The 20,900-nt window shown below is 40.6% G+C and overlaps 1 protein-coding gene across 3 annotated transcripts; it reads left to right on the plus strand.

Annotated features, from left to right (window-relative positions):
* Positions 1–167: 167 nt before the first annotated feature.
* Positions 168–20,650, plus strand: LOC101158780 (tyrosine-protein phosphatase non-receptor type 2). Of its 3 annotated transcripts, none has more exons than XM_004073962.4 (10): positions 168–400; positions 2,499–2,589; positions 2,691–2,791; positions 4,149–4,247; positions 11,341–11,478; positions 11,803–12,012; positions 12,211–12,372; positions 12,704–12,912; positions 13,133–13,228; positions 19,855–20,650. In XM_004073962.4, the coding sequence occupies exons 1-10, from the start codon at positions 314–316 to the stop codon at positions 19,874–19,876; spliced, it is 1,215 nt and encodes a 404-aa protein (XP_004074010.1). In that variant the 5' UTR covers positions 168–313; the 3' UTR covers positions 19,877–20,650. The 3 variants fall into 3 exon arrangements, with proteins under 3 accessions (XP_004074010.1, XP_020562663.1, XP_020562664.1); XM_020707004.2 differs by lacking the exon at positions 19,855–20,650 and adding an exon at positions 16,078–17,138; XM_020707005.2 differs by lacking the exon at positions 19,855–20,650 and adding an exon at positions 16,078–17,140 and having other exon boundaries at positions 205–223.
* The last annotated feature ends 250 nt before the right edge of the window (positions 20,651–20,900 follow it).

The following is a 20,900-nucleotide window of genomic DNA, read 5'->3' on the forward strand; positions in this document are numbered from 1 at the left end:
TATAAACAAATTCAGTGCGCTTCACACACATGCCAGGAAGCATATTTAATTTCCGTAAAGGTGTCAGATGACTTCTAGGTTTTGTAGTCGTTTTTTGTAGTTGAAGGAAGTAAGCTGAAGTTCGAAGGTTGACAGCTAGGGGGCATTATCTTGCGCATGCGTACAAGTATCTTCACTGACTGACAACTGGACTGACCAGATAACGGGCAGACGTACGGCTAAAGTAGGGAAGCAGTAACATTTTAAGCTAAAATTTTGTTATCTGATAAAGTAATGAGGGAGACAATGAAATAGTTAGTTAACCCTGGTTCATATGGAACATACAGAAGTTGCCTCGGTGAAAATGGACAAGGATTTCGACGACATAGACTCAGAAGGCCGGTGGCGAAAACTGTACTCCGTGAGTGTCTGTTAGCATGTGTGTAGCCTGTAGCACAAAGCTAAATGCGTTTTGCGCCGAGAGCGCGCAATTCTTTTTTAGCAAGCTCGCAACTCGTGCCTGCAATTTGATGATATATTTCCTGATTTCGTAAGCCTGTTTTAAAACTCAATTTTGTAGACACTGGTAATTTTCTTTGATCGTCAGAAAACACTAAACTCAGTATGTTAGCTTCTTGAGTTTGTTTGTGTCATACAGCTTTATACAGCTAAATTTAATCTATAAGCTTGTTCTTGTTGATATGGTTAAAGCTCTCACAGTGATCAGTGACTCATACATTTTCCGTTTGAGTCCAGTTATGGGATTTTGCTTTGGGTAATGCAGTGTTTATCACTTTGTTTCTGGTTTTTTCGCGATTCAAACGCTGATTTCCTGCGTACTGAAGACGTTTGTTTTGCGTCGCCGGTCACACACACTGCAGATCAGAACTACATGACTTCACAAACATGTCAATCAAATGCTTAAAAACGAGACACATGAAAAAATAACAGAAAAATAAGCACAAAAAAAGTTTTTGGTGTTTCCCCCCAAAAAACTGTACGCATCAATTTGCATATTGAGCCCCAAGAATTAAACATGTCTTGCTTATTTGCATGGTTACATCACATGACCTCATGTTTAAATAATCTAAATGGGTCTTCTAAAAATTTTTTTAAAAAAGTAGAGATGGTGTCAAATGAAGCTGGGATCAATATAGTGAACTATCAAAACAACAGGTCATAAAACTGATCCTATTGATGTGTCATAACATTAGGAGCTGTTGTTGGTCTTCAGAAAATATGCCACAGATGGACATAAACATAGCAAAGACATTGCTTGAATAAATGGATAAACAATGTTAAAATATTTGAAAAAAAAAGTCTTAGATTAAACAAAGATATTTGTTTAGTTTCTAGAATTTTAAGTATAAACTAATAAATAAATGATCACCACAGATGCATGAAATTAAACACTCTGATAAGCGGCTCTCTCTAAGTGTCTAAAGACCCACTCTGATGAAAACTGTGTTTTTAACATGTTCTTCTGGCATTTTTCTTATGATGGGAGAACATATATAGAGAAAGTTAAGCTTGAAATTGAATTTCTGAGTATTTGTTTTACTCAAATTGTTGTTAAATCAGGAGTAGACAATAAGGCAGTTTGAAAAAGATTGTATTGTAATGTAGAAAATACGTTGGGCAGGCCACAAGCTCCCTGCTCTGCTCCATTCTGATGCATCCGCTTGGAGACACCTAGATCCATGCATGTCTTTGTTTTCCTGGTCTGAGCTGGAATCTGGATCTAGCTGACAGATGGATAGCTCTGGTGTTGCTCGCCAATTTTTGTTGCACTGGGGAGTGTTAGGTTGGGGTTGTGAGGGGCTGTAAGCTAGTGGGAGAGAGGGTAACAAAAGGATGATAGGAAAGGGACAGGCTTACTCCGTGCCATCTGTCCCACCCACAACTCGGACGTAAACTTTTAATGAACTGCTGCTGCGCTGGAGAAACTATGTCCTACAAGACGACGAAAATAATAATCCTAATTAAAAGACCACTGGGATCTCTTTGAAAATGGTTGAAAGATGACCATAGCTTCAGTGTGTTCATGTGAATTTCTGGCATGCTAGTTAGTTGTACTTTGCCTTTAGTATTTTGACTCTGCTGTGTGCACACATACTAACAACCTCAAACTACCATTAAAAAATAATAATAAAGGCTTGGTGCCTAATAGCAAGAAGGCCCCTGGTTCAAGTCCCAGCTGGGGGTCTGGAAACACAACATCAATGGGGGGCCTTTGTGTGTGGAGTATGCATGTTCTCCCCATGCATGCGTGGGTTTTCTCCGGGGACTCCGGCTTCCTCCCACTGTCCAAAAACATGCTTCATGGTGTGAATGTGAGTGTCCCAGGGTGTGCTCTGCCTTCGCCTACGAGTGGCCGGGATGGGCTCCGGCAGCTCTGTGACCCCGAAAGGGTCAAAACGGGTTTAGAAGATGAATGAATAAAGAAAAAAGGGAGGACAAAGATTTACAGTAGTTTGTGTTCTTTTATGTTTGTCCTAATCCACCTTTCTGTCTTCCAGGAAATCCGGAATCAGTCCCACGAGTGCTCGTACAAAGTAGCGAAATATCCGGAGAATCGCAACAGGAACAGATACCGAGACGTCAGTCCATGTGGGTAAACATGTAGAAAAGTCCAAACTGTTTACCGCCAGATGTTTGTGTGAATTTCTAACCGTTCCTATGAACTTGCAACCAATTTGTGCGTCTTGCAGTCGATCACAGCAGAGTCAAGCTAGAGAACACAGAAAATGACTACATTAATGCAAGTCTGGTGGTGATGGAGGAAGCGCAGAGAAGTTACATACTAACTCAGGTGAGCTGAGGTGAACTACTCTGGACAGCTCTGTTGTGTGGGTTTAAAACTGTTGATTGATGTAGTTGATAATCAGACGACACTGTTGATGTAAAAAACAAGTCTGTTATTCTGAGTCTATTTTGGACTCATAAATGAATTCATTAGAGTCGTTAGACACTGCAGGCCTGACTTCCTTTCCTGAGAGTTTATTCTCAGCTCTGGTCATGTGACTTCAGGGTTCCACATGTTTATTGAAGAAACTAAAAAAAGAAAGAAAAAAAAGTCAGATTTTGGTCTTAACATTATATGAAAAGTTATAAGTACAGATTAGAGATGGAATAGTGTAAATCTCACAAAGATTTGTCAATTCTGGGGACTTGTTAAATCTAATTTCCCTTTACTGTCATTTTTTTAAATTCTTTTGCTCAATTTATCAAAACAATTTATGAGGATGTAAATAAAAATGACATATTTACACATTTTTACTATTTTGTATTGTTAATACATGTGAAATAATACATGTTAGGTATTGTCCCCTTTGTGGGACCAATACATTTCTATTCTATTCTATTCTATTCTATTCTATTCTATTCTATTCTACTGTGAATGTGGATTTTACACCAAATTGCTAACAACTTGTGGCTATTATGAAAGATTTTATGGGGATAGGATGCTAGTTTGTTGTCGTTGATTGTTTACTTTCTTTGTCGAAGTGAAATCTGTCGTAGGTCTCAAATTCTCATTTTGGTTACCGGTACACTAATACTAAAGAAAAAAACAAACCACACTGCAATCACAGAAAAAGGAGAACAAAAATCAGAGTTACGGTATGTTGTTTTTTTTTTCATTACCAAAAGCTGTTGCTCACGATGCAAATATGGTTTCAATTCAGTGAGAGTTGCTGTTGTTTGCAGCTTTTTTTATTTATTTTTAAAGAAACAAGGACACTTTTGTGGGAGGTTGTGCACGTAAACGCTCTCAAAGGAGCCACGTGCAATACTCTTAGTTCAGTCACCTATGCTGGAGTTGCGACACAGTTAAACGTGTATTTTAGTTGGTGTTTTTTTTATTAAATGTGGGTTGGAGATGAGTCATGTGGTTTGGTGAAGGTGTTAAAAAGTCCAATAAAAGTGATCAGACATAATTTAATGAATTAAAAATACTTTTTTGGGGGTTTATTCAGGAATATTAGTTTCACAAAATCAATTTAAATAGTTAACTATAGAATATAGAGCAGTTGTTTTAAAAAGTCTTGGAAGATTTCTTTATTTTGCACATCTAACTAATCAAGGGACTCCAGTTCTTGGCCTCATCTGCTGACAGAATCCTTCTTTTTCTGTCTTTTTCTTCTGATTGCATTTTAATTTATCTGCAGGGCCCCCTTAGGAATACCTGTGGCCACTTTTGGCTCATGATCTGGGAACAGAAGACCAAAGCAGTCATCATGCTCAACAGGGTGATAGAGAAAGGATCGGTAAGCATGTAAATATTTCATTATTGAATTCTGTTTTAACCGTCCACGCCACAGACCACATGTCATATGTAGACCGTTTACTCCACAGCTACACATCCGTTGTTGGTTTTTTACCATCATTCAGACAAATCAAACACAACCTACTCTGATCTCTACAAGCGTTCATAGTCAGCTGTTTTTTATCGTTGGGGCAGAAATTCTGTTGAGATGGTAAATATGAGGATGCAAGTTTTGCCAAACAGAAAGAATTCAAATTTTAATTTATGGTGGTCCAGAAGGGTCACAACACCACACAATAACTTAACACACAACACATTAACTCACAACAGAGTAACACATAACACATTAACTCACAACACAACACATTAACTCAAAGCACAACACATTAACTCACAACACATTAAATGACAACACAACACATTACACAACACATTAACTTAACACACAACACATTAACTCACAACACAAAACACTAACTCACAACACAAAACACTAACTCACAACACATCAACTTAACACACAACACATTAAATCACTACACAACACATTAACTTAACACACAACACATTAACTCAACACACAACACATTAACTCAACACACAACACATTAACTCACAACACAACATATTAAGGCTACGTTCACACCGCAGGCTGAAACGACCCAATTCCAATTTTTTTTGCCCTGAGGCGACCTGCATCTGATCTTTTCATGACAGTCTGAACGACACAGATCCAATCTTTTCAAATGCGACCCAGGCCACTTGGGCTACGTTCACACTGCAGGCTGAAACGACCCAATTCCGAATTTTTTGCCCCTAAGCGGCCCAATTCCGATCTTTTCATGACAGTCTGAATGACACAGATCCGATCTTTTCAATTGCGACCCAGGCCCCGTGGATTTGCCGTCCTGATTCCGAATTGTAGCCGTTCTTTTCAATTGCGACCGCCGTCTGACCGGCCAGGCAACTTGATTCCGAACTGTACGTCATCGACACGCAACAAACGTCATCATTTTGCGTTGAAGTAGGCGGGAACGAGAACGTAAACATCAACCATGGTGGACGATGCTGCTGAGACCAGACAGTGGAAGGGAAGCAGGTCACGGATTGGATTAATATTTGGGGTGATCGCTCTTTTCAGGCCAAACTCCAGGGCTCTGATCGCAACTGGGCGGTTTTTGAAAAAATTTCCAGCTAAATGGCAGAGCGTGGTGTTGAACCTTTCCCGCGATAACTTTTTTTTCTTTCTCCCCTTCCCACCGTGCTCAGAAGCGCAGGGGACCCAGGCGATCCTCCTCCTCCTCCCTGTTCTGATCCTTAGATTCTCCAGAACGGGTTAATAAAGAGTCCATAGCATTTATTCTGGGGGAAACCTTCTTTTATTACCGTCATCTTTCCTCCGTAACACACAACATGAATGCGCGCACACACTGCCCCCCCCCCCCCCCCCTATTCTCTATCGCGGCACCCGCTTGCACACACACACACGCGGGCGCGCGGGCCCAACACATACACATTCCTCTTCCACTACAGTGGGTACAGACGATCCCGACTCCAATGCCTTCTTAAAATGAGAAGATTGTAATTGTGCTGCTCCTTCGTGAAAATAAATTTAATATTACAAAAAGAGCTCCGCTTTTGACAACACTGTTGTTGACATCCATTGTTAACGTTGGCTCCGCAAACAACAAGTGACGTCGTTCACCGTTGAGTATTCTTCTGGCTTCTGCGCATGCGGGTCTCGTTTGGGTCGTGTCACGGTCACACTGGAGATCACAAAAGTTCGGATTTACTTGGAAATGTGAACGGTCTAGCAAACAATTCGGATTTTTTGAAAAAATCCGAATTGAGCATTAAGCCCTGCAGTGTGAACGTAGCCTTGGGTATGTGGTCCTGAATCCGATACGTATCCGATCTTTTCAAATGCGACCTCCGTCTGAACGGCCAGGCCACATGAATCCCACCCGCTACAAACTTCATAATTAAGTAGGCGGGAACGAGAACATAAACATCAACCATGGTGGAAGATGCTGCTGAGACCAGTCAGTGGAAGGGAAGCGAGGTCACCGATTGGATTCATATTTGGGGTGACAGCTCTGTTCAGGCCAAACTCGAGGGCTCTTATCGCAACCGGGCGGTTTTTGAAAACATTTTCAGCAAAATGGCAGAGCGTGGTGTTGAACATTTCCCATTCCCGCAATGACTTTTTTTCCCCTCTCCGACCGTAGTCAGGAGCGCGGGGGACCAAAGGCGGATTCTCCTTCGGGTTCACTTCCCCGTTTGGACCCTTAGATTCTCCAGAGTGGGTTAATAAAAAGTCAATAGCATTTATTCTGGAGGAAGCCTTCTTTTATTACCGTTCTCATTCCTCCTTAACACACAACATGAATGCGTGCCCCCACTGCCCCCCCCATTCTCTACCTCGCTGAACGCACTCTTCTCCTCTCTCTTACACACGCGCGCGGCCCCAGCACATACACATCCCCATTCCACAACAGTGGGTGAGACAATCCTGGCTCCAATACCTTCTTAAAATGAGAAGATTGTAGTTGTGCTGGCTCCTTTGTGCAAATAAATTTAATACTGCAAAAAGAGCTCCGCTGTTGACAACACTGTTGTTGACATCCATTGTTAACGTTAGCTACTTCTGCAAACAACAGTGACGTCGTTCACCGTTGAGTACTCTTCTGCGCATGCGGGTCAATTCTGGGTCGTTTCACGGTCACACAGGAAATCACAAAGATTCGCATTTACAGTAAACCCTTGTTTTTTGTGGGGGCTACATTCCAAAAAGAACCCGTGATAGGTAAAATCCGTGAAGTAGAAACGTTTATTTTATTTTTTTTACAATTATTATACAATTTAATACTCTATTATACATTGAAAAGAAAGAATGAAACCATTCTACAGGCTCAAGCATTTGGTTCACAAATAAAAGTACTTTAGAAACATTTTTTTCGACAAATAACTTCTGTACTGTTCTGTCAAATAATAATTTGAATCATCAATGTGAACAGAAGGCTTCAAATTGCGGAGATTAGCCCCGCCCACCGCGACCCGAGTAATTGGATTAAACGGGAGAAAATTTAAAATGATTATGAAAAAAATCGGAGAAATAGTGACTCAGGTGTATTTCACTGATCTGCAGACTGAGCCGCTGCATCCTGAATCCGCTCTGCAGTGTTTTCTCCTTTTGAAGCCAGCGGTGCAGCTGTGTTTGTTCGGGAGAAGGACATAGTGATAGGCAGTTGTTGTCGCTCTTTTTTATATGGGTTTTTGAGAAACTCGAAATTGCAAGAGTATTTGCACATCCGTAATGTTAATTTGGCAAGCTGTTTAACGTACATGTACAGATTAAACTGCAACGTTATTGACGTAGAGAAGAAGCGGAGTGACTTTTTAGCCAATCAGAATGCAGAACACAATGCAAATCCGTGAAGTAGCGAAACCGTGAAAAGTAAACGGCGTTACAGAAAGGGATCACTGTAATTGGGAAAGTGAACGGCCTTGCAAAAAAATCAGATTTTTTTCAAAAAATCGGAATTGAGCATTTAGCCCTGCAGTGTGAACGTAGCCTAACTTAACACACCACACATTAACTCACAACACAACACATTAACTCACAACACAACACATTAACTCACAACACAACACATTAACTCACAACACAACACATTAACTCACAACACATTAACTCACAACACAACACATTAACTCACAACACAATACATTAACTCACAACACAATACATTAACTCACAACACAATAACTCACAACACAACACATTAACTCACAACACATTAACTCACAACACATTAACTCACAACACAATACATTAACTCACAACACAACACAATAACTCACAACACATTAACTCACAACGGAAGTAAAGCTGCAATGGAAGTGCTTTTATTCTGAAATTTCAACTGGGCTGAGCGGCTAACTACCTAACAGAAAGTAAGGTCACAGTGAGCTGTGGAGGGAGCATGATTTTTCTACAAGAGAAGCTAGCAGTGTTGCCAGATTGGGCGGTTTTGGTTCTAAATTTGCAGGTAAAAATGGCTTTGGGCGGTTTAAGGGTCGGTACGTCGGGTTTTTTCACTCATGCGACCCTTACAGTATTTTTGGGCCATAACTTAAAATCCTTGATTTTTAAAAATAAAAAATCTGCTTTATAATCCTGTGTGCCTTTAGTGTGAATTCTTGTTGACCTTAAATTCTTTTTCTGTGATACACGGCACTTAAAAATCCATCTAAATATTTTTGTACGACTTTGGTAAAGGATGAAACTTGATGGATTGTTGGAGCCTCATGGGAACTGTAGTCAGTGAAGTGATACTAGTGCTTTTACTGTTTGTGAATGAGTTGAATGACTCTTCTGACTGTTTCCCTTGTTGTCTGAAAAAGATGTCTCTTGGACTTTGATAAGCATGATGCTTCAGCTCAGTCCCTTTAAGGTTAATGTTGATTATTGTTTAAAAGTAGTAAAGAAAATGTAATGTAATAAACAAAAACGCTTTTTAATTTGTCTTTAACCAGAGAGCCACAATGGAGGGGTAAAGGAGCCACGTCTGGCTCCAGAGCCTCAGGTTGCAGATCCCCGATTTAGCCAAAATGCTTAGAAATCAGTGTTCTGACGGGTTAAGAATTAATGCGGATCTTTCACAAGATCCAGCATTTTGTGTCATAATTCATGTCATCCTGCACTGTGCAGATGAAACACCCACTCACAGCTTAAGCATCTGGCCTCCCTCTTTCTCAGTAGAGCAGCTGGCTTGGCTCCTGTTTGGGTAATGGGACATGTACACTAACATTTCTTGGAAGTGGAAGACCAAGAGCTCCAAGAGAATGGATTTAATCTTGGGGGTGTTTTCATGTTGATTGATTTGATTTGATTTATTAAATTAATTCAAGCATTGTAGTCAAAGCAATAAAGAATTTACACATATTATCAAACTCATTACAGAAACGATGAAATGCATAGATTAAAAAGACAAAACAAAACATTAAAACAAAACAAAAAAGTCACTTGAATCACATTTGCTTAATTAAATACAGATATCATTAACTAAAGAATAAGTAGAGTTTGAGTTAATGCTTGAAAATGAGTGGGACAAGCGAGCTTTTATAATCCCACCTCTACTGAGTTGATTCATTTGATAGTTTTTGTAATCCAGTTCTGATCAGATAGATTCTTTTCAAGTTACCAGTAATAGACTAGTAATTATTGCAGATCAAGTAAAGAAAATCAATCGATTATTGATTGTAATTTAAACATTTCAGTAATCATGCACATAATAATAATGGACATTACAATGGAATACTCACTGGTTGTAATTAAAAGAACTTTGATTATTTCACCACAATCAAGTTCACACATGGATTTGGACTTATTCAAACACCTGTTGATCCTTAACTCCCCTTATCTTCATATCCTGAAATCAGAGTTTCTTTATACATTTTCTTGAATATTTGAACATTGTTTGAGCTCATTACTGAACCCGTTCCAAAGTTTAGGGCCACACACCGACACACAGAAACTTTTCTTTGTGGTTCTTATCAGTTTGATCTTGAAGTTCCTACATCCCCTCAGTTTGTTCCTCCTTTGTAGCCTCCAAAAAACATCACTATGGTTTTATGGTTCAAAGATAATTTGTTGTGATCCATCCATGATTTTATTTTGTTTAACTCTGTGTTTACCACATTGATAAGTTCCCAATGATTGTCTGTAAAATAGAATATGTTTGTGTCATCAGCAAATAATGAGTTTCATAAGCTTTGAAACATTGAATACATCATTTATAAATACAACGAATAGCAGCGGGCCCAGACTTGATCCTTGTGGGACACCACAACTTTTCTCATTGGTTTCTGATGTAAATTCATCAATCTTGACTAATTGTTTTCTTCCCGTTAGATAGCTTTTGACCCAAGTTAGTGCTAGTCCTCTTATCCCATACACTTCCAGTTTGTCAAATAGGATGTCCTGATTGAGAGTATCAAATGCTTTTTGTAGGTCAATGAAAATTCCAGCTGCATTTGTTTTTGTCCAGAGCGTTTGTGAGGACGGCAGTTTAGCTCAGGTGGTATAACAGGTCGTCCAACAACCGAAGATTTGGCGGCTCGATTCCCGCTCTCCCCATCCAGCTGTTGCCCCCCGGGCGCGGCTAGACTAGAATTTCCCCATTGTGGGATAAATAAAGTATCAATTATGAATTAATCATTATTATTGTTTCCTCCACAGCATCAATGATGGCCAATGAAGTTGATCTGTTTTCTCTAAGACCATTTTGGTTTTCATTTATATTTGCACTAAATCTAAATGTCAACAGTGACCCTGATTTTCAGTAGAGAGTTCTGACCTGCAGACAACTTGACCTCAGCTTGAAGCTACACTGATAACAGCTGCAGAAGGACATGGACCTTAACAAACTAAGTCTGCAGACATTGCAGCAAAAATAACTTATAAACTCTGTTAAAACCAGAAGGATGGCTGTCAATCAAGCAGCAGAAGAAGGAATACCAACCTTGGACAATCGACCGGATAGGGACCTTTTTTTTTCACGTGATTACCTTAGCATTATAAAATTGCTCAATCAATATTAAAGATGGTTAAAGTGATTTGATCTCTAATTATTTCACTTCACTTGCTCCAAAAAAAATAGATTCATGATTCTTTCTAATGAAAAGAATGCTATGAATATTCCAAAAATAGTGTTATGTCTGACTGTTCTAATGTTTTAAAAACTTGATCTGCATATGCTACGAAGAATTTTGGAAAGGTGTTATGTCTATTTTTTCCGACGTAGTGTTGTTTTTAATCATATGATTTTTCTAATGAAAATAATTTGCATATATTTTAGATAACTGATCTAACAATTGCTATGTTGATTTTCCAAAATAGTTATGTCTATTTTTACATAATAGTTAAGTTTGATACGTCTTTGTATGGATGTATGAATGCTGATTGTATCGTTCTCTCTCTTGATAGTGGTCAGCTGGCATCTGCTTGTCATCCGGTGTAAATCTTCATCAGCTTATCGGGATCTTTGGAATCTTTTTTTCCTCTAATGTCTCCTTTCTCCCTCTGACAGGAAAAATGTGCGCCGTACTGGCCCACGGCTGAGGAGAAAGAGATGGCGTTTAAAGACACGTGTTTCTTGGTGACGCTGATATCCGAGGACATCAAGTCTTATTACACCACCAGAATACTGGAGCTGCAGAATCTGAGTGTAAGCAAATGCATCATCCAGGAGAACGTCCTCAGTGCTTCAGGAGGCTGTTGCATCACAAGTGTTTATAGTAATGTCAAAGAGCAGGTTTGCAGGGTTTTTGTGCCTTTATGTGGAGTCTCTTTGTTTCATATTTCAACATTTCACAGTTTTTAAGTATGGAAAGCTTTTAAAAATAAATAAAGTAACAGTTGTAGATTGTTTGTTATGAAAATAGTTTTCGGGTATCGTTCATTTCTAGCAAAAGTATTTTTTTAAAGTAAGAACAGAAATATAAGTCAAAGAAGTTCATTTGTGTTTGTTTAATACTTTATTTTATTACAGACTGGAGAGAAGAGGAAAATCTACCATTTCCATTATACCACATGGCCTGATTTTGGAGTTCCAGAGTCTCCGGCGTCTTTTCTTAATTTCCTCTTTAAAGTGCGGGAGTCGGGAGCACTGGAGGTGGACCACGGGCCGGCCGTGGTCCACTGCAGCGCCGGGATCGGACGCTCTGGGACATTTTCATTAGTTGATACATGCCTGGTCCTCGTAAGTTCTGCCTTTTTCTTACCTTGTCCCTGCACATCATTCAGAAGATTATAATTGAGAAAATATCATAGAGTTATATTATTGTCAGACCTTTGCTATGCGAAAATGGCAATAAACATTGTTAGGAGCCTACTGCAGACAAAGCAAAATCCTGAGAGGTGATGGATACTTCCTTGTACCATGTCCTGTTTTTTCTAGATGGAAAAGAGGAAAGAACCGTTCTCAGTGGATATCAAAAGCATCCTCTTGAATATGAGGGAGTATCGCATGGGTCTGATCCAGACGCCTGATCAGCTTCGTTTCTCCTACATGGCTGTCCTTGAGGGAGCAAAGCTCATTAGGGGGGACGCGTCCATTCAGGTAGCTGTTATTTCTGTCGTTTGCAGACAGTTTGAAGAATGAAAATTGCGTTTTGGTGTTTTTAACAAGTCAGATTTGACATTGATTTGAATTGGGAGCAGAGGGGAAAATATTATAGTATATAGTATTTTCGACGTAGAAAATATGTTGGTCGGGCTACAAAAACATTTCTAATTAGGGTAATAATTTTTCATTGATTACATTTAATGACAATAATTTAATGACTCTTGCAATTTCGTTGTACTGTTTTACCAAGTGTGACTGTACAATGACAATAAAGCTTTATCTTATCTTATCTTATCTTATCTTAATACTCATTGTCCCGGTTTAGAACCAGTGGCGGGAATTATCCAGGGAAGATCAGGAACCAGCTGTGGAGCCTCCAGCTTTAACTCCGACCCAAGCCAGGTCTCCCACAGAGCAATACAACGGAAACCAACGAGGAGGTCAACCAGAGACGGGAGGAGAGTACAGACTGGACTGCAAAGAGCCATCACAATCTCCCTTCAAAGAACAGGAACTGGACGGCAACACAACACAGTCAGTGCCGCCAGTCTCATAAAAGCGCACAGTTGAGATTTTAGTAATCCTGTAGATATAATAACAACCTGCTTGCCAGAATTTTCATGTTTTACACAAATTTTCTTTGCTCAATTCAAAAATATGAGTTTAAGAAAAAGTTCTGTTAAGTCTGAAAAAGGTTAACAGCTTTTACTTCATTCAATGTGGTTTATTTACTAAATGTTACTTTTTATTGCAGTAAACGACGCAGAGAAGACAGTATTTCCAAATCTGGAACCACCAAGACACCCCAAAGCAAGTCCAGGACAAATGACTCAGAGAGGAAGAGGAAAAGGTGAGGTTTGGTTAACGCTCTTCAACACAATCCAAGCATCACTTTCAGGACAGCTCACAAACGGAAGCATCTGGACCTTTAATACATGATCATACAAGCTGCTGATGTGCTGTTCTGTGCTTCATTTAAACAAGTTTTTGTTTTAGAGTGGTAAACACTGCTCATTTCCTGTCAGTCAAATGTTTTTTGCTGCAGAATTAAAACAGAATTAATCACCGATAACTGTTCCTAAAGCTTTTATCAGAAGTGAGGAGCAGAATACTCAGTAGTCAGTGTAGCATCAACTCAGTGTTTAAACACGTTGATGCTGCTTGAATGATAGTGATTTACAGACATGAGCAGGTAAAGTTCAATAAACAGAACTGTCAAACATGCAATGTTGGATGTGTTAATTATGATGGATAGTTTAAATTTCAGACTACCTTCCTGTGATGGTACTGTCTTTGGGTCAAGTCATTGTAAAAGATACTACCTTGTACAAAGAAGTACACCAAACCATAATGTTGATGCTTTAAAACAAACGTGTCACTACAACTAAACGGAACTAAAGTGAGTCATGACCTGCAGCTGGACTGCAAGGACCTTTGCAATTCTTCCTTTATGTGGCTTGGAGCAGAATTTTTTTTCTCCTGCCACCACTGTCATGCACTTAGTACAACCCCCCGCCCCCCCAATCATGACATCACAGAAGGAGAAAACATTCAAAAAGGAAAGAATCAGGCCAAAATCTTTTGTAGGGCTCAAAAAATATTCCAAAATGAAGTAACGAAATCAAAACACATGTAAGTTGTTGGAATCGAGGGAAAATGTTTTCTAATGTTTTGTTCTTTACAAAATGTCACACACAAAGTTCAGTCTACAACCACAATAGAGTTTTTTTTTTTTGTGGATCTTTGACCTCGGAAAAGGCCGCCATCTTGAATTTACCCCCCTTAAAAATTCCCTTAAGTTCCAGCTACAACTTAAAACTCCTCCTAGAGATTTTGATCTGTCTCCTCTAAGCCTCACTGGAAGGCGCCTCTGGGGAAAAATGCCTTAGTGTGGCGAGCTCACAAAAAGGCCTTTCTCTAGTTGCTCACACACTTTTTACTGGAATATTGGGAACATTTCATTCATGAATCTTTTGCTTCAGCTGAGCAAAACAATATGACACATGATACGAACATATAAGGACGGTGGTTGTGGCGAACAGAAACCTCAGTGTCCAAGGAAATCCCCACATTTACTTTTGCTGATTCTTTGCTAAAAAATGACAGATCTCTTTGACATCCCCCAGGCGACCAAAACACAAAACGGTTGTTATGGAGATAAAACCAGCAGAAAAGCTGCCATTCTGAAAAGAAGGGCTTTTTTTTATTAATTTATCACATGCAGCTCTGATCAGGGTTTAGGAAGTTTAAGGACGTGTAAGGCGGGGCAGAAGGGGGCACTGATACAACGGCGCTCGCGACTTTAATTATCAATTCATTTTTTCAATTATCATTTAATCAAACCTGATTCTATTTGGTAATGAAAAAGTGCTTTCCAATATCCAGCCATTTAAATGTTACAAAGGTGTTAATTTCATCAATAAAGTGATGAATCTTTACATGAAATCTAACTGAAAAGCTTTTTGGCCTTGAAAGAGGGAGAGCAGCAGTTGTTCATGTAATGTAACAAACAGAGGATAAACACTACAAACCCACTCAGTGAGTGAATCCAGACCAACTTCTACTTCGTGTGTGTTTTGGGAAGAGGCGGAGCTTGGTTCCTTTGTTTTTTCTTTTGTGCAGCGTCGCCTCCCTAAGTAGCGTCTGTCTGCAGCTCTGTGGACAGACAGTCAGTCAGACAGTCAGTCAGACAGACAGTCAGACAGACGGACAGTCAGTCAAACAGTCAGACAGACAGTCAGTCAGACAGTCAGACAGACGGACAGTCAGTCAGACAGACAGTCAGACAGACGGACAGTCAGTCAGTCAGTCAGACAGTCAGTCAGACAGTTAGTCAGACAGACAGTCAGACAGACGGACAGTCAGTCAAACAGTCAGTCAGACAGACAGTCAGTCAGTCAAACAGTCAGTCAGTCAGTCAGACAGACGGTCAGTCAGACAGACAGACAGTCAGTCAGACAGACGGTCAGTCAGTCAGACAGTCAGTCAGACGGACAGTCAGTCAAACAGTCAGACAGACGGACAGTCAGTCAAACAGTCAGTCAGACAGACAGTCAGACAGACGGACAGTCAGTCAAACAGTCAGACAGACAGTCAGTCAGTCAGACAGTCAGACAGACGGACAGTCAGTCAGACAGACAGTCAGACAGATGGACAGTCAGTCAAACAGTCAGTCAGACAGTCAGTCAGACAGTTAGTCAGACAGACAGTCAGACAGACGGACAGTCAGTCAAACAGTCAGTCAGACAGACAGTCAGTCAGTCAAACAGTCAGTCAGTCAGTCAGACAGACGGTCAGTCAAACAGTCAATCAGACAGACAGTCAGTCAGTCAAACAGTAAGTCAGACAGTCAGACAGTCAGTCAGACAGACAGTCAGACAGACGGACAGTCAGTCAAACAGTCAGTCAGTCAGACAGACAGTCAGTCAGTCAAACAGTCAGTCAGTCAGACAGTCAGTCAGACGGACAGTCAGTCAGACAGACGGACAGTCAGTCAGACAGACGGACAGTCAGACAGACGGACAGTCAGTCAAACAGTTAGACAGTCAGTCAGACAGTCAGTCAGACAGACAGTCAGACCTGCTCCGGCAGCCTTTTCTGAGAAATCTTCTGTTTTATGTTGTTGAAGTTAACCGCTCAAACAAAGCCCACCACTCGTCAAGTGAGGTCTTACTCTACTGTTGTGGTTTTCCTGGACAGTTTGGGATGCATTTGCTGCACATGACGACAGCTGGCCTGTCCAGTGGGGGGAAATGTATATTCACCCCCCTCTGCGGCAGCAACAACACCAACAACAACCAAGAGGAACAGATTTAGAGGAAGATGTTTACCTGCTGCTTTTAAAATCCAACACCTGTTGTACGTGGAGGTGTGTGTGTGTGTGTTTGGCGTCTGCTGTGCCCTTGTCGGTGTTGGGGTTGATTTTTGCTTGGCTCCTGTGGTTTAGAGTTGTGTTATTGCTGGCTGCGCTCGAGCATGAGTGTGTGTGTGAGAGGTGTGAACGTTGTGGTGAAGGATTTTTTCTTTTTCTTTTTAAAGGTCATGAAACTGAAAACAGTTGGGGTTTATGTTGTGCAGCATATATTCAAATTTGGCTGCAACGTGCAAAGGCAAAGAGTGCACAACCAAATTACATTCACAGTCAGTTCCCTCTGCATTTGAAGGAGACATTCTTTGTATTTTGTTGGTAAGTGATTACCTCGGGACAGAAAATCTTTAATTATTCATTTGCCATAAGAAATTGTCCCCAACAGTGCTAATGAAGAGGTCAAATGTGAGTTTTGGTCCGAGTGAAGGCTTCTTTAACTGTTTGTTGCATGGGTCTGTGTTTTCAGTGCAGCTCCAAACTTCCTGTTTTTATCATCTTTGTCATTTTTACTCATAACTTTTGGGTAATTCCTGCATTTGTTGCATTGTGGAGTCTACAAAAAACCTGCTTTTGTTGTGTTTTAGTAAGCAAGAAAATGGAGCTTTGGGAAGCTTTTTTTGTGTGTGTGTGTGGGTGTGTGCCTATGGCTTCACTTTTCAAATGGTTTGTAAATACTGAAAAAGTAAAAGCCTTAAGGTATGCTTTTATTGTTTTATTAAACTCTCAAGCCTGTAACAAAGACAATCTCCTTTGCCATAAAGGAGTGAAAGTCAGTTGTGACTGAACTGGTTTGATTTCCAAGAACCGAGTAATTGTACATTTTGTAAATCTTGTGCGACTCGCACAGGGCTCCAGACTAACTTTTTTCACTAGGAGCGCTGGGGCTCCTAAATGAAAATTTTAGGGGCACAACCAGAAAATTTAGGGGCGCATACCGTAAATCAACATGCTAACCAAATCTACTAATTTCCACTGTATTTCCACAAGGTAAACTGACAGCACCATCGCTGTCATGACAGTACAAATAGTAAAAAAAATACCATACATTCAGATTGGAAAAAAAAGTGCTTAGTAAGAGAAAAGCTCCAAAACTGATTGAAATTTATGTTGGCGACACCAAATAAGTGCAGCCAAGATGCACAATTAGCGTGTTTGAGATCACCCAGGTGGAGGAAACGCTGAGCAGATCACCTGGTGTGTGACGTTTCTTTTTGCTCCAACATCACCTGTCAATCATCACAAAAATATCACGAGAAAGGGGCGGGAGCAGCAAGGCCCCAACCTACGTGAACACAGCTGGAAATTTAGTAATGTTCTGACTGAACCTGTCCAGTCTAAAAGCACAATCATATCTATCCATCTATCCATCTATCCATCTATCTATGATTGGGAGAAACAACAATATACAGCTTTTGTAGATTTTTTCCCCTTTTTCAAAATAAAACATTTCTCAAAATCAAAGATAGTTCAGACTATTAATAAAAGGAGTACAGTGTTGAATATTTCTTCGGCGGACCGGCCTTCTTCCATTCATTTTCTTAATCCGCTATAACCTATGTATGACCTCCCCCAACAACAGGTTCGATGACAGAACCCATTAAACGTCTCTACCTGGTGCGTTCACGGAGCTTCAGAACATAAGACTTCAACAGCCACCCAGCTTAACTTAGTCCGCTATTATATATTCATGAGGGGGAAAAACCCGCCGAACCGACCCTAAAACCGCCCAAACTATGCATACCCGCCCAAAGCCATTTTTACCCGCAAATTTAGAACCAAAACCGCCCAGGACCAACACTGGTCACGTCCCCAAGAGTCATTTACCCCACTGTGATTGGTTGCTTTGTGAGCTCCGCGCACGACAATGAAAAGGTGTACACTAGCCGCAGGTCGGAAGAACGAATCAATAGTTCGCTTTCTCATAGCTCAGACGCACGCACATATCAGGTTGTGATGATATTCCCACAGATGTTTACGCGCGCTCGATTATCTCTAGGCCCCTCCCCCGAGTGTGTGCTCGTGTCTCATGAGTATGTGTGTGAGTGTGTGTGTTTGCGTGCGTGTGCGCTCACGTCTCATTGATCATTTCATTGCTCATTTCATTGATCATTGACGTTCCCCTTCCACGTTTAATGTATAAAAAAAATACGGAGGGTGGGGGAGGCAAATTTACTGGTAGCACATGTGCGACTGGATGTAAAATTCAGTCGCACTCTCAAATTTTGGTCGCAAAATTTTGGTCTGGAGCCCTGTCGCATCATCAAAATGGTTGGAAAAGAACTCCAGCTCCCATTTTTAATATTTGCCATGTTAGGTCGACCTGAACTTAAAACAGAATCAGTCTCTAGAGTCGTGTCTTGTCAGTGATGCAGCGCCCCCTTTGGTCAAAACGGCGTTTGAGTTTCAACCATTGACTGTATGAGAAGTGGACTCAGCGACTCCTCCCCCTGGTGTTCCAAACAGGAAGTACCCGCTGGCTCCAAGAAGCCAAAATCCCATAGACTTCTGTTGAGAAATAAACAGCTGTTACTCATTCTATTGGTCAGAATAACCGTTCCTACTCTGTTACCCTTTTTTAACATGTTCTTGCTAATCCTAATTTTTTTCCACAAGTGCAAGTTTTTCAAGTTATAAACCGACCAATCAGATGCCTCAATAAAAGTATGTGATCTCATGTCGAACATTGGAATTCTGGCATTGGTAGAGGTGTTGACTTCCAACAAGCTCACTCCTGACTGGAGAGAGTGGTTGCCATAGAAACGTTGAATCAGACCGGCTCGGATCGATCACAGCTTACTGACATGGTCTGGTTCCAACATGGCGGCGTGCGTGACTTCATTTGGTCGGAGCTGGAAGTAAACCCACTGTTTTCTATGGATGACGTCACGCTGGCTCGGTCAATTTCTCATACACACTCAATGGCAAAGCAAAAAGAAGCCTCATAATATTTGTTGGATAAGTAAGGGTTAATGGCCGACGAAGTATGCGGTTATTACTTTTTAACGCACGCCGTGGAAGCCTTCGCGTCGGACGGTTGCTTCCGCGAAGTGCATTAAAAAGTAATAAACGCACACTTCGAAGGCCATTAACCCGCTCTTACCATGGTCAGTTACAAAAGCAATACATATTAACCAGGTTTTAGTCCTTAATTCTCGTTTTATTTTCCGATTTGGATCGCTTTTCTCACAAAAAGCGGACTATATGTTACGTGATGCGGCGCATCATTGTTTTAAAGAAGCCGGCGCAGTGATACAAAACTAGCTAGCTGACCGAACTTCTTTTTTCACCGTGCGGTTATCAGGTTTTAATGCATACCCAGCACCCAATCAGAATCGAGTATTCAACCGGACCATGGTATAATATTCTATAATCCTTGACACATGTTTTTGAAACAAACAATGTTGTTTTTTTTAAATACATGTACAGTTGTTTGTGTCTGTTTGCTCCACTGCAGCTAAAAGCCTCAAAGCAGAACTGTTGCTCTACAGAAACGTCTGCTTTGGCTTGATTGCTAAACGTGGCATGAGTGTCTTTGATTGCTCTGCATCTATAGCTGTTGTTGATTCATTTTTATTCTTACACTTCTTCTGCTTTCCTTGCGGTGACAGGGTGAAAACCAGCGACTGCTAACCTCCGCCACCTGCAGCCACACCGCTACAGCTCCGGCAACAAAGCCAACACCGGCAGGGAACTCCAACCCTCTCCTCACCTCTGCATTCTTCTTCCTCTCTACTTCCCTTTTGTTCTCTTTAGCCGTCACGTAGCACAACTCCATTCTTCCTTTTTTATCGGCAGCAGCCCTCCTCCTGACCTTAAGATTTGGGGGATATTTGTCACCGATCCTCACTGGACTGTTTACAGAGAACACTTTGACATTCTTTGAAGACAAACACCAGCGGTTTACCTCCAGACAACTCAACACACCTTTAGTGCTACTTCCTCATCCAAATAAGACTTTTTTTGTTTCCTTCCAGCAGTTTTTCATGCTCCTTTGCTTTTATGAGACTGAAAATATAGGCTATGCATTGCCAATTTGTAATGCTGGTCATACGTGTATTTTTGGAGAAAAAAAAATCTATTTCAAACACATAATAAAAAAAAGGTTCTATTTTTTATTTTTTAAAGAAATTACTTGAAAGTTTTTTAGGTGATGTGGGGTGGTCTGATGACAATCACCGCTTCCTTCCACAAATACCAGTGGCATGACGTGTTTCCACCATGTACATAGTACTCTTTTTATTATTATGAGTAAAGATGTATTTTTTTGCCTGTAAAGACAAAAAAATAAGAGGGAGAGCTAATGTTGAAGAAATGACAGCTGTTGTGAGCTGCTCTCTTTTGGAAATGTCAAGTTTTTTTTCTTTGTGTAATCTTCTAATAAAACTTGTATTTGCTTAATTTACACACATTTTGTAGTTTGTTCCGAGTTGAACTCTACATAGTTATTGAGGGGAATGATCTCTTCTTTGCAGGAAGCAGCTAAAACAAGGCTGGAAGAGAAATCCACAAACCTGCTGGATAACGGAACGAGCATTGTGTCGTAATTCCGGCCTGTGAGGAATCAAATTACTCATAGGTGGGACTGCCAGGAATACAGCATGGCAGCCGGCCAAGCACTTTCAGTTAGGAGGGAGGAGACGGGACGAAGTGAGAG

This window comes from Oryzias latipes, chromosome 11 (genome assembly GCF_002234675.1).
Source record: "Oryzias latipes chromosome 11, ASM223467v1".
In the NCBI taxonomy this organism is placed as follows: Eukaryota; Metazoa; Chordata; class Actinopteri; order Beloniformes; family Adrianichthyidae; genus Oryzias; species Oryzias latipes.

Bases quoted from the DNA above. Each gene is read 5' to 3' on its own strand.
- LOC101158780 (XM_020707004.2), top strand. From the start codon at position 314: ATGGAACATACAGAAGTTGCCTCGGTGAAAATGGACAAGGATTTCGAC. The intron at 2,590-2,690 runs GTGGGTAAACAT...TGCGTCTTGCAG, and splicing joins ATACCGAGACGTCAGTCCAT to TCGATCACAGCAGAGTCAAG. The intron at 11,479-11,802 runs GTAAGCAAATGC...ATTTTATTACAG, and splicing joins TGGAGCTGCAGAATCTGAGT to ACTGGAGAGAAGAGGAAAAT.